This window comes from Aythya ferina, assembly GCF_964211825.1.
Source record: "Aythya ferina genome assembly, chromosome: 15".
Classification (NCBI taxonomy): Eukaryota; Metazoa; Chordata; class Aves; order Anseriformes; family Anatidae; genus Aythya; species Aythya ferina.
In genome coordinates, this window is record NC_140314.1 from 2,311,245 (window position 1) to 2,324,325 (window position 13,081).

Consider the following 13,081-nt stretch of genomic DNA (forward strand, 5'->3'; position numbering starts at 1 on the left):
CTTAAAAGTCTATCCTCTATTTCCTTGCTGCTCATGTGATCTTCTGTCAGGCAAGCAGTTTTATTGCTCTCATTTCAGTCTGCCTGAAAATGCTAGAAAGCTATAAACTTTGTATGTCCACACCTGTGTACATTATTAAATACTCACCCAACATATTCATTTATTAGGGTGAAAACCCCAAATACCACATACTGTGCAAGTTATGCAAATAGGGTATAGATAATTTCTAGACACAGTGAATTGCCTTTAAACTGTATTTTAAACTGATTATACAGACTTGCACTCAGACCAATTTTTTAAAGGCAGGACTCAAAGCCAGATGTGTTATACTAGTGCATTTTAATACAAATAAGGAAAATAACAGTACTTCTGTGTATAATATTACCCGTGTGTTTTCTATGAAAGACTCTAAATTATACTTTTCTTCCAGACTTTGCATAGTTAGTACAGAGATTACTACTGGTAACCTGCTAATTTAAGAGTAGAAGGGTAGCGTGTGCGATGAGCCAGGCACTTTTGCCTATCAATAAAAATACTATTTGTTTTCACAGCTATTTCTTTTTCTAAATTCATCCGTGTGTCTTCCAGGTTCCTCAGAGACTGTTCAGCTTCTAGCAGTTTTTTCTTCAGAGATTCAATGGACTCCGTTAGTTCTTCAACTTCATTGATCAACCTGAACAGAATTACATAAGTAATATAAAAATGGGCAGAATCTAGTCTGTGTTCCCAAGGATATATGAACTGTAACAGGAATAAAGATCAACAGCTGCAGAAGCATAACACTCATCAACAAAGACAGGAGGGATTGATCCCAATGCATCAAAGGGTACCTGAGACTTTGGGATACAGGACTTAGACCTGTAGGACCTCTTTGAGATCCTACACACCTAGCGAAAACCAGTTCACTTTCAGTTTTTTACTGAAATCTCCCATGATTTAGATAGCATTAAGCATGCCTTTTGCCACTAAGAACAGTGGAACTATTCATCTTTACCTTCTCCCACTGTGCAGGACACTTGTATTAATAATTTTAAAACAGAAATTGTTCAGTGAGTTACCCAGTTTAACTGTATCTGCATTTCTTTAAGCCTGTTTTTTGGTATCTATTCACTGGTATAAAACTCAAGTATTAAAGATGATATTTGTACCACGCATCAGAAAACAGTCTTTGCTTAAAATGCATGTAGGTTTTTTAAGAAGCAGCAGCACGGCATTAAAAAAAAAAAAAAATACAATTTTTAAAAAGCACATCACTTCAGCTGAAAGTAAGTGTAGGTTAGGTGCTTTACTGCAATCTCTGTCTGCACATATTTACTTCCTGGGAAAACAAAAATCCTGTATGCTATGGGAACTGAGTAAATACAAACAGAATAAGCATGGCAATTAAACACATGCCCATTCAGCAAAGGACTTGAATATGTCCTTAGATCCCATTAAAGAAAACATACATACTGTAAAGCTTGCACAAGAATGATTTGCTGAATCAGGACCTAAATGAGTGTGCCTGCAGTGGCATAAAGCATTTGGATTAATTATAACTTCTTCCTTGTTGTGTAAAGAACAGCATATTGGCTTTGAATGGAAGACATCTTTGCTACAAGTAAATTGTAAGCCTGCAAAAGCTGATCCCCCACTTTTCCTAAGGGCAGGAAAATGTAAAGGATGAGAATCAATTACAAGGCTTATAATGAGATCAAAAGTGACAAATGTGACGTTCGGACCTTTAATTTGAAAGGATTTATTGACCTCTAGTTTTAAAACGGATTATTACTGAAAATCAAATGCCACCAGCCCAATTCTTTGGAGTACTAAGGACATGTCTCAGACTGTGGATATGCGCAGCCCATTTACATTCTCAATACTTCAAACATAATTCTTTCAGCACATGGTCCACCTTGTGGTGAACTTTTGCTAACAGCTAAAGAATGGCTAACTATCCACACGTAGCCAGATTTTTTGGATCATTTAAATCAAAAAGAAACTACGCAGTTCAGAGAAAAAAGCATAGAAGCAAACATCAGAGTGGTGTCTATACATTTTCTGTTTGTCGATATATTAGGTTAAAATAATGTTTTCTTTGCAGTGATTTTAGTCAATTGAATTATTTCTCATATATCAGATCAAACCTCACGATAAAAGCTAAAGGCCCTGTGTTGCCACTAAAAAGTGCACACACTATCTAACATCACCTCTGGATAGAATGAACATCTTGGAGGACTTGTTTAATAGTGTTTACCTGAATTGTGCTGCATCTCTGCAGAGCTCAACATTGGGCCTAAAAGATCTGTCATACAGCCTCGTTTGGGCAACTTTCATTGGAGCTTCTTTGTCTTTGATAGCTTGCTTGAGAGCAGCAATGTTAGCTTCTTGATCTCCAATCTCCTTGAGGGTCTGAAAAGGATACCCAAGAAAAAGAACTGTTTAGAAAAACTCGTCTCTGAGCATGCTATACATTTCATCATGGTCCCAATGAGTCACTTACAGTTTTGACCTCCTATTTGGCCAGAATATAAAAGAAATAGAAGCACAAAAGTGTTTTTGACATCTTTATTTCTACTCCTACATTGAGAATCTGATCTCTGTGTTGAAAAGCAGCGGAAAATATGCTGTAACCTGTTCAAAAACTCTTCACATCTCCTCACAACACATCCCACTTCCATGAATTGCTTTTAATTGTAAATCTTTAACTGTAAATTATCCAAGAAAAGCTCAAGTTATTTTGAATAGGATTACGAACTGCTGGTCAGCTTGGAATTGTATGGTTTTCTAGCATTAGTGAAGAAAAAGACAGGAAATTCTGAATTCCTTCTCTTTCATAACTACTGACACACATGAAGAAAATAGAGTCTGCCCAGCTGTCATTACTGCACAGGTGCTAAGGAATGACTTGTTTTTTCCATACCTCCCAATAGCCTAACACAGAAATAGGAGCTTTTCAACACTGGAGAAGGAGCAGAGTCTGAAGACACCTCTTATAATTTGCCAGGAACTGCTGCTGCTACGGAAGCAGCACAGCAGACAGCAGAACAAGCTGAACTGGAGCCATAATCCAGCACTGAAGACTCTTATCAGATACTAAACTGACACAAAATAGTGTTTTAGATTTTATTTTTTCTAGAGGATAATTTTACCATGATCTTCTCAAACGATGCTATCATGCCTGTAACCCGCATTTCAAAAATAACACTTACTTTTTTCAAATGATGCTCTAGTTTATGTTTTGTATCATCTAGCTCCTCAAGATGTTTGGCAAAAGCCTCATTAACAGCAGCACACTGCATCCTCAGGTCCTCAGATACGTCATGAAGAATATTATCAATTAAAGCACGAAGATTAATTGAAGCTTGTTTTTCTCGTTCTGCCTTATAGATGTTGTCGTGACTGAACTTGGCCCATGTCTCTGGTGTTGATGCACTGCAAGAAGAAAAATAAAATAGGGTAAAGCCAACTGTTTCGAAGAAAAACTTCAACAAAACCAGTCTGCATACAAGGAATCTACTTCGTCATAAGTGGTGTGGCATGCTGAAATGGTAGCACTACCACTGCTATCCATGTAGCTGTTTTAAAGCAATGACATCACATGTGCAAAGCAGCAATAACACCTTTAATTCAGAGCAGCATTATAGCTTTCACTGATGCAAAGGATGTATCATATCTTACCAGGGTTTTTGTGGAGGATAATGATGAGAACTGCTCACCTCTCTTCAAACTTCACCGAGCTAGGATGAAACTGGATGTTGGTGCTCTGGTTATTGTATCTTCCACATTTATCATCAATGTTGTACGTTTCAACTTTGTCTGACCAGTCCATCTCACAAATCTCTTTGTGGTCTCGATTTAATCTGAAAAGGCCATCATTATTATCACACATGGTTAATAGAAAACAATACAATTCAACGTAACTGTAGATGTTTAAGAAGATAGGCTGTGTCTTTGTCACAGAAAATTGAGAAGGTAAACTTTCCTTTTTGTTAAGAGTTGAAACTGCTGCTTTGTTGTCATTTAAATGAGTCAAACATCAACCAGTTAATTAGAACGACTTCAGATTACAGAAGACAGTGAGTCTTTATCAACTGTTAACACCAGATGTCACTCTTACCTAAGGAATTAAAAAGATTCTGCCGCCCAGTGATGCTGCTGATCCAAAAATGATCTTAAAACATTTATAAAAAGAGAAGCCTAAACTCAGTAGATTACTTTGATACGATAACTGATATAATAGAACTACTGTAAATTATTCTACATTTAAAAACATTATTTTTAAAAATAAAATTTCATTTTATCTGGTAGAATAGCGAAAATTGAACCAGATGAAAAAATAAATTTAAAGTAAAATACCAGTGTTTCCAGCGTTAACCCCATCATATTGATGCACCTGAGGATTTGGCTAACATCTTCTTTTGAAAGGGTTTGATATAAATTAAAAACAAATATTCCCTTTGAAGTGCAATGAACTGATATGGAAGGTTGAGTTAAATTCCACATTGTAAGTTCATAGTGACATCTGGCGGCAAAAAACTCATCTTGAAAAGGTCCTTTGATCAGACAAATTATTGTAAAAGATTTACAGTTTCAATATATCACAAGGTGCAAAAAGAGAGAGTAATATCCAGATAATATTTTATTAAATTCTGGTTTAGCGTTGGAAAACTGGACAACTGAATACACATACTAGAAATTAGGACTGAAAATATGAAGCAATATACTGGAAATTATGAAAGGGCATGGCTCCCACCTTGCCTTACCTTCCTTGCTAATCCTAAAGTTTCATCAGTGAGTACATCTTTTCAGGTTTAAATGGAATTCACACAGCTCATAAACACATTGGTATGAACTTTATCCACTGGGTGTTGTACCCCGGTGTGCCAGGAATTATTTGCCTATATATAAATTAACCACTGAGGTATTGAGAAAAACACCTTACCGCATCTGGTTACTAGCTTGCATCAAAGTTCTTTTCAAAAGCTCCTGGATATTTCTTATAAGTTCAGCTTCCTAGATAAAAACATTGAGACTTCTATGATATTCGGTGCAGTACATACCATCCTGCAGAGCAATTTGATTTCAATCGCTGTGGATATACTCTCAAATCTTCCATTCATTACCCACTCTTACCTTATTATTACAAGATAAGATCTTCTCTGGAGTTAGCAAATACTGAGGTAACTCAGCTATAAGTCTATGAAGGCAGCAATACATAAATACTTCTAAAGCCTGGGGATTCATTACTTTCATATTGCATGTGTATTCTATGAAAAAGAGTGTGTTCTGCCAGATTAAACAGAATACCTGAATTACTTGCACAGCTTTGAAGTAGAGAAAGAATAAGGTAACAGCACCGTCCTCAGCAGGAGACCGGAGTTGCTGCCTTGCACAAAGCTGGGCAGGACTCTTTCTCCTCTGCAAGCACAAACTCAGATGTCAGGGGCTGCTGCCTTGCACTGGGATGTGATGCAGCAGATCAGCTTCTCTGGCAAGACATTGGCAGTCAGAATCTGCTGAGTCCTTGCAGACACCTTCAGAGCATGCTGCCTTGCTCTGTAACAAGTGTTTTAACTGCATGCAAGGCAAAGGCTGCCAGCAGATTCCTGCAGATCTCCAAAAATAAAGTTTGTCTGAAGTATGGTGATAAGGAGCTACTTAACATAAAGGAGTATCACACTTCTGGTTGGCCTGCTTCCTTTGAATGCTCTATATTAACTAAAAATAGAAGTTACTGCTCTACGATTTAAACAGTCAGTCTGCTTCAGCAGGTATAGGACAGCCATCCCAAGATAAACCCGACGACACTTGTAGCTTTACTTTTATCAGACCCATTTGTTCCAGAATTTGTTTTGCCTCTGGTGATGGTTAGTACCAAGGACTTCAGAATTATCTCAGATATGCAGTGTTGTTTGAGAAGTTAATTTCCTCTTGGCTGCAAGATGCGACTGCTCACAGTCACAAAGCTTTGCCTCACCTTGATAACAGATCCAGTGTCTGAAGTTTCAGTTCAATCTGTTTTTAGCAAGAACATCCATTTCAGCACAAACATGATCAAAACAAAAATGACCATACTTTCTAAAAGACTCTTACTGAACAAAAAGTACCTGGTGTTCATTTTTGTCTGTAATAAAGTTGCTTTAGGGATTAACTATCCACGCTCTATGAAGTGATTTACTGGCCTGGTGATTATAAGCTGTTATATAAAGGCCTACCCAACATGCATTTTCTTTTTTATTATTTAAAGGAATTTAATATTTGAGGCTCAGATTTTGAAAAGAGCTTTTGTAACCGCAGAGCTTCTAATTAATTTTGCTGTTGTGCATCAATGACAGTCATCCAATGACAACTAAGGGAGTATATTCTTACTAATAGACTTCATACTCAGAATGTTGCTGGCACTCACTGATCCTTGAACTGTTCTTGACAAATAAATGAGCGCATACATCCCTGCGGTGTCAGTTTCTCCATTATAAGAAACCATCAGGGAGTGTAAAAAAATATCATTTTATTCTAAATGGAAAAGGACAATCTTGACTGGAAAAAAAATATTATTTTTAAGACTTAAAATGAGCACAATTAAAATAAATACATAGCTGAAGGTAACACTTTACAAACTGTGAAAACACCAGGATTCACTTTCTGCAAAAAGGAAATACTGCAACGGCTGAGTTGTCAAAAAATTAAAATAATTTTAGTGTTAAAAAGAGACAGTACTTGAAATTACTTTTATAGTAATTGTTATTATTTTGTGCTGGGTAGTCAGTCTCCATGTAAAAAGAGAGGCAATCATTTTCATGTGAGTAATGTGCACAATCCTAAATGAGAAAAGCCTTCCTTTAGCAGATAAAGTGTCACACGTGGAAAAAGTGAACTAGTGCAAAAATGAAGAACTCCCTTGTTGAATGACCTAAAATAAAATTAAAAACTTGTTTCCCTTTTGAGGAGATAGGCATTCAAATACAACATTTAAAACTGAAGATAGGGTTCTCCTAATTAATGGCAGTCTAAGGCTACTTAGAGTGAATAAGTAGATGTATAAGGCAATGTATTTTCAATAATTATCTAATAAATGATTTATCCTAGCTTTTAAAACAGTTCAGAAGTCAGAGTGCGTGCCTGGGAGGAGCTGTGGCACCATGCTGAAGATGAAGATCCTCTGATCTAGGTCACACAGTCCTGACCACACTGTCAGACATCGCAGCGCGATCCAGCCGCTGACAAAGCGGAGCTGTGGCTCACTCATGGGATCGCAGCAGGAGAAGGGCCATAGATCAATACTGCATAAATATCTGCTCTCCTCGAGTCGCTTCAAAATCCATGGTCTGAAGATGTTGAACTAGGTGCTATGCTTTTAACAGAGTTGTCTGTGTACAGGACTGTCCTATTGTGCACTGGTTCACTTGGCAAAGCTACAGATCAGTGTTTGGAAAGGGTTTTCTGCTGGATTCCTCTCCCCATTATTGCATTTGGCAGGAATACACACAACTGTATCCCCTCTCTACTTTTTTAATTTTATACTGGTGACAGGATCTTGGCTAATGCCTTTGTCTCCAGCATCAGGGAATACTGGGGCTGACATCATTGTTGAAGCAAATGCACAACAAGTCAACACTCTGAGTCAAATACAGTTCTTGGGTAAAAAAAAATGACTTAAATGTAAATACATCTGCTTAGAACACAGTCGATCTGGCACTCAGTTAATGAATCTGGATACTGGATATGCAGAAATAACCTTGAAATGCAGAATAAACGCAGGTGAAACGTGATTAACTGACAGTATACTGCTATGTGGCAAGTCCTGTACTAGTGATTACATCTTCAATATTAAATGCTAGCACATAAACATACTAAACTGTCATTAAACAGATACAAGGTGGATTCAGAGGAGATTTCATATGTGCTATGAAAGTAACAAGAAAACTCATAGAAGATAGATGCATGCACTGCTTTTTCTGAATTTAGGTGTTTACAGTGCAGCAGCCCAAACAAATAAAATGATTCTACTTAAGAGACTATCTTTTTAGTCATCAAAGATCATTTTCATAGGGAAAATAATTGTGTTCTTCAGCTTTTTTTTTTTTTTTTAACAACTGCATTAAGAAAAGATTAATATGCTGCTAAGTGGAGCCTATGAAGTTCTGTGTAACAGCTGATTTTACTATGCGTGTGAGGAGCTTTCACTTAAATACCTTAATCCCTTATTCCCAGAACATAAATTAGCTATGCAGTTCTATGCATATACAGTTAAAACTACTTGTGCAAAGAAAAGAATGTCCCTTTCCTCACACCGCTGACTTTTGGAAAAATATTTCTTCTATTTCTCAGTTTTTGCAGAAGAGATGAAGATTTTTGAAGAGAATAAATTACTCCTGGTCTCCCTTGCGTTACCATTTCTTAGGAGAGTTGAGATTAGAAAGTGACTGGACAAGTATGCAACATTCATAAAAAGTATGTCAGTACTTTAGTAATAAAATGTGCATAGCTCCTCCAAGTAAGCAAATGAACACACAGCCATCAGGGAACTGGGCCATTAACTCTGAAATCTGTGCAATGAACAGTCAGAATTCATGGAAGAGCAACTCTGAGTGTGAAGAATTATTACTCACTTTTAGAGAGAGTAAGAAATACAAGGTTCTGTTCGATTTCTTGCAGCAAAAGAGGTACAGAGTATAGCTGCAGCTTAAAAAGCTGGCAGAGCCACAGAGGGCACATTATAAGAATCTATTTGCAAACATTCATGCCATAAAATCTATCCCTCTGTGAAAATGGGAAGGGTTTCCTCTCATATTATATACTCCTCTTCCTTCTGTACTGCAAAGGTCATTGGCATGGCAACAAAATCTTCATTTCTCAGGAGTCCATCTGCTGCTGGTATACACGCCTCAGCTGAACTCACATCATTCTTTTTTGATGACGTCCCACTTGGCTGTTGATGGTCTGTCGTCACACGCAAAGAATCACAATTTCAGGTGAAGAATTAGCAGCAGCAGACGGACTTCTTAGCAATGAACAAACTATCCTTTGAAACAGATATCAGGAGGAGAGAAATGCCAGAAAATTGATTTTTTTGAGGGGTAAATCTTGTATTTCACATCTTTCTCTAAAACAGCAGCAGCTGATGAAGGTAGTTTCTGTACTGTGTATTTTATAACAATTCAAAAATCAGTCTGGCACACCACTGAAATACTCCATACACTAATCCTCCCATTTTTGCATTTTTCACTAGAACAGCTTCTTAGGTAATGATTACAATAGAGCATTACTCCTATTAAAAATATTGCTAAATACTAGCACTCCATCAACTCTGTAATTCTCTTAAGTATTTTTCTAACAACAAATATTAATCATCTGGGTTAATCAGTAACTTATCATGAATCAGCTTTCCAATATATTGGAAGCTGCAGGCCAATGTTCATTAATTTATCTGTGGGACAGTAGGATATGTATCATTCAAGAATGAAAGATGACCCAGAATCTGTTCTCTGTATCATAATGCAACCACAATAATTACATCAGCTTTGAAGGCAATCTACATGCTGTGCTGGATCGCAGTGACAGATAACAAAGTGTCAGCTAGAGTAAAGTCCTCTTTGGGAGGAAAATGATCGAGCAGATTTCAGGAGAGCATCAGGTTTGTTGAAGTCACACTGTCAGAAATACCATCTGTCTGGGCCCCCCGTGTGTCTGGAGCTGTCATCTCCCGCAGGTGTCACACGGCTACATTGCACTGATTGGAGAGAGCCATGCTGCTGTCCTGCCGTACAATTAAAATGATGGCTTGGGCTGAGACACAACAGTGCCATGTTAGATTACCTTGTTGAGAACCTTGGCAAGACTGCAGCATCAGAACTGGTAGTAAAAGGCAGAGACTGCTCTCTTGAACATGGAAACAGGCAACGTTTCACATGTCCTGAATAGTTGTTAACTGTAGGTTCAGTCCCTCTACACAGTCTGCTCATGGGGTACTGCATTTTTAAAGTGTAACCTGCAGAGATGAGGGGACTTTAATCCAAGCAGAGTCTGGAAAGAGTTTAATGCCAGAGTGCGATGCTCAGCTTGGTACAGGAAACCTCTGCTTTGATTTCGTACGGATCTGGTCTCCTCTGATTGTACTCGTGATTTTAAACATTTTTTAAACAAAGGAAGGATTTAAAATAATCCCTCCTGCATTTAGGATCAACAGAGTCCAGGCTGCCAGGAAGGGGAAACAAACCTCTGCGTTCTGCCAGAAGGTACCTTTATGCTGCAGTTATCACCTGCTGACCAAGCCTCTCAGCATTTTGGAGAGGGGGTAGCACTCTGCGAGGGCTGCCAACAGCCCTGCCCATCCTACCGCCCCGCTCACCTTCAGCAGCTCCCTCTCCACCTCATCACAGACCAGGTCCGGGGGCTGCCTGCGCTCCCGACACTGCAGGTTATCGGTGGCGATGCTGTAGGGCACCTCAGTGGCGTCAAGCGCCCTTTCCAGACGCAGCTTCTGGGCTGCCAGCAGCCCGGTCTCCGCATCCAGGTCCTCGATCTCCTTCTGGAGCTCGCCCTTCCAGAAGTGAATGTCCTGCAGCCGCTGGCCCAGGGCGGCTGTGGAATCCTGCTGGGCGCGCTGAGCAGCGGCAGCAGTGCGCTCGCACAGCTCCTTGGCCTCATCCCGGTTGCGCTCGGCCTCCTGGCAGCTGGCAAAGGCCCGGTGGTACTGGCAGTAGTTGCTCTGGTGCCACTCGGGGGGCAGGTACTTGGCGCTGCGGAAGCCGGCCGTCGCCAGGCCGCTGGAGGAGTCGGGCCCGGTTTTCAGCGCCGCCTCGTACACCCTGGGGGGCAGCGCGGAGATGGGCACCGGCGGCGGCGGGGGCTCGGCGGTCAGCAGGGGCCGGGCGGGCGCCTCGGGCCCCGCCATGGCTGCGCTAGGCCTCGCCGCGTCCTGCCGTCGCCTAGGCAACGGCAGCAGCCAATCAGCAACCGCAGCCTTCCCCGAGGAGCAGGGAAAGCGGCAACGGCAGCCACCAATCAGAGCGCCGGCGCGCCCCGAGGTGGGGTCGCTGTTGCCGTGGCAACGAGGAGAACCAATGGGGAGGGAGCGGGGGGCCGTGGCGGGCTGGCGGTGTCATGGCGGCGCCGTGGTGGTGTCATGGCGGCTTCTGTCATGGCGGCGCCGGGCGGGTTTCCCTCGCGCTGTAACCGTTGTGACTCCTCCGTGCGAGTGCGCGGGTGGGAATAAAGGAATAAAGAGATAATTCTTACTGCGTTTTGCCTCTTCCTTGTGCTCAGCGTCTTCCCTTCCCCCCCCCCGCCATCGCATTTGCCCTTCATTGTCTGGGAACGGGGAGGATCCTGACAGGGCCCGTTCTGAACGTCGACCCCCCGGCCGCTGCGTGTGCCTGTGGCAGCCGGCTGGGGCCGCAGCCCCTTCGTTGGCCCCTGGGGGACACCGACAGCGTGGGCTGGGCTTTATGGTTATTTTTGGGGGGTTGCCAGTGCTGGGCTGGAAGGCGAGGCCTGGAGCGCAGCGGTGGGTGCTGCAAGCACGGGGACAACAGAGGGCACTGTCGTCCTTGCGCTGCGGCAGTCTCTCTTCAAAGTCCTTTTTAAGTAGAAAATAGGAAGAAGAAGCCACGTGCTCTGCCGCCCGCCCGGTAACATGCAGGCTAAGGGGCTCCTTGGGTGCTGAGGGGAGCGGTGTCCAGGTGTGCGCCCCGGCTGCTGGGAGGTGTCACCCAAACTGCTGCTTAAAATCCTTTGGTTTAGATCAGTTCGCTCTAAACCCACAGAAAGTCAATGGTCCTACAGGGCTTTGCACTCCTTGGAGAGATCCTTGGTTGCTGCTGACAGAGCGCTTGCATTCGAAAGATGCGCTGTGCCGCGGCTGGCAGCACAGCCCCAGCAAAACTTCCCTTCCACAGGGGCAATGTTGAAAAAGAAGGCTGAATCCCAGCAGAGATGAGAAATCCTGCCTCTTCCCTTTTGCAAACACTGTGATATAACTGGCCCTTTAATTAAACAGCACCATTGGATGAGCTCTTTGCACTGTTGAAGTCACTGTGCCCTTTGCTTTCCCTTTGGACTTACTTCTGTTTCTCTCTCTTTTTTTCAAGCATCTTTCCTCTAACTGTCCCATCTGTTCCTTTCCTTAAGTTGCCCTCAGCCTGCATCTTTCCTCTGCTAGTAGCCTTCTCAGCATGGTGATCTATGCAAATGTTGCATTTTTAAAGTACAGTAAGTCTACAGGAGAAGCCCTGCTGAGATACTGAAAGTTCTTGGTATGGAAAATACATTTTTGAAAATAAGAGCAGCAAAGATTTGCTATTAAATAGCATTTTCTCTTCGGGGGTTCCAAAGAGCCCTTATTAGTGGCATCTTATCACAGCCCAGTCAGTATCACCCAGGCAGTTTTGCAGAAAGGTCTGTTAGGGCCACGATGGGATGTGTCTGAGGTTGCAAACATAGCAGCAGGCTGGGCTGAGTCGCTGGTCCTAAATGTGACTAATAAATTATAGTCTTCTCCAAGAGGGAAACACGGCACGAAAAATTTGTAAATTCTTCCTGAACCAATGCAAGTGTTACTTCAATGAGCAGCTTTATTGTTGTTATCCCAACTGGACATTGCTTCCAAGGAACAGATTTTGGAGAGTTTTGCCATCAGGCTGTTTTTTGTTTTGTTTTGCTTTGTTTTTGTCGGTCCAAGTCTGCTTTCAAGTGTTAACAGATGCATCTTGTCTTAACAGGCTGTACATCACATTGCTGCAAGAAATAAAAGCAAAACCTATTGGCACCTGGCAGATTCAGGAGTTCCCTTCATTATCCAGGGCAGACCCAGGGACCCTGTGTTTCAAAGCTCTTCCAACAGCCAAGTGATTTAGTATGCCACTGTACCACATAAATTATTAACAGCCATCCAAGATGTTTCCAGAGTACACGATGACAAAACATACTGGAAGAAAAGAACACAAATGTTTTCCAGCTCAAATCTTTTGACATGCAATAGATTAAGATTTCTCTTGGCTGGAATCCTTTTTACAGAAACTAGTTCCCCTTCCCATATCAAATGCTCCTGTTTATGTCAGGTGCCTATGGTTTTTTTCATTGCTGCTGTTTCTTTTTGCTG

General features: G+C 41.5%; 1 protein-coding gene across 1 annotated transcript; it reads right to left on the bottom strand.

The window, feature by feature from the left end:
- Positions 1 to 322: 322 nt before the first annotated feature.
- TEKT4 (tektin 4) lies at positions 323 to 10,876 on the bottom strand (the record flags this gene model as incomplete). The annotated part of the gene is made up of 6 exons (XM_084536995.1): positions 323 to 673; positions 2,237 to 2,391; positions 3,192 to 3,414; positions 3,699 to 3,842; positions 4,925 to 4,995; positions 10,331 to 10,876. The coding sequence occupies 6 exons, from the start codon at positions 10,874 to 10,876 to the stop codon at positions 457 to 459; spliced, it is 1,356 nt and encodes a 451-aa protein (XP_084393121.1). The 3' UTR covers positions 323 to 456.
- Between the last annotated feature and the right edge of the window lie 2,205 nt (positions 10,877 to 13,081).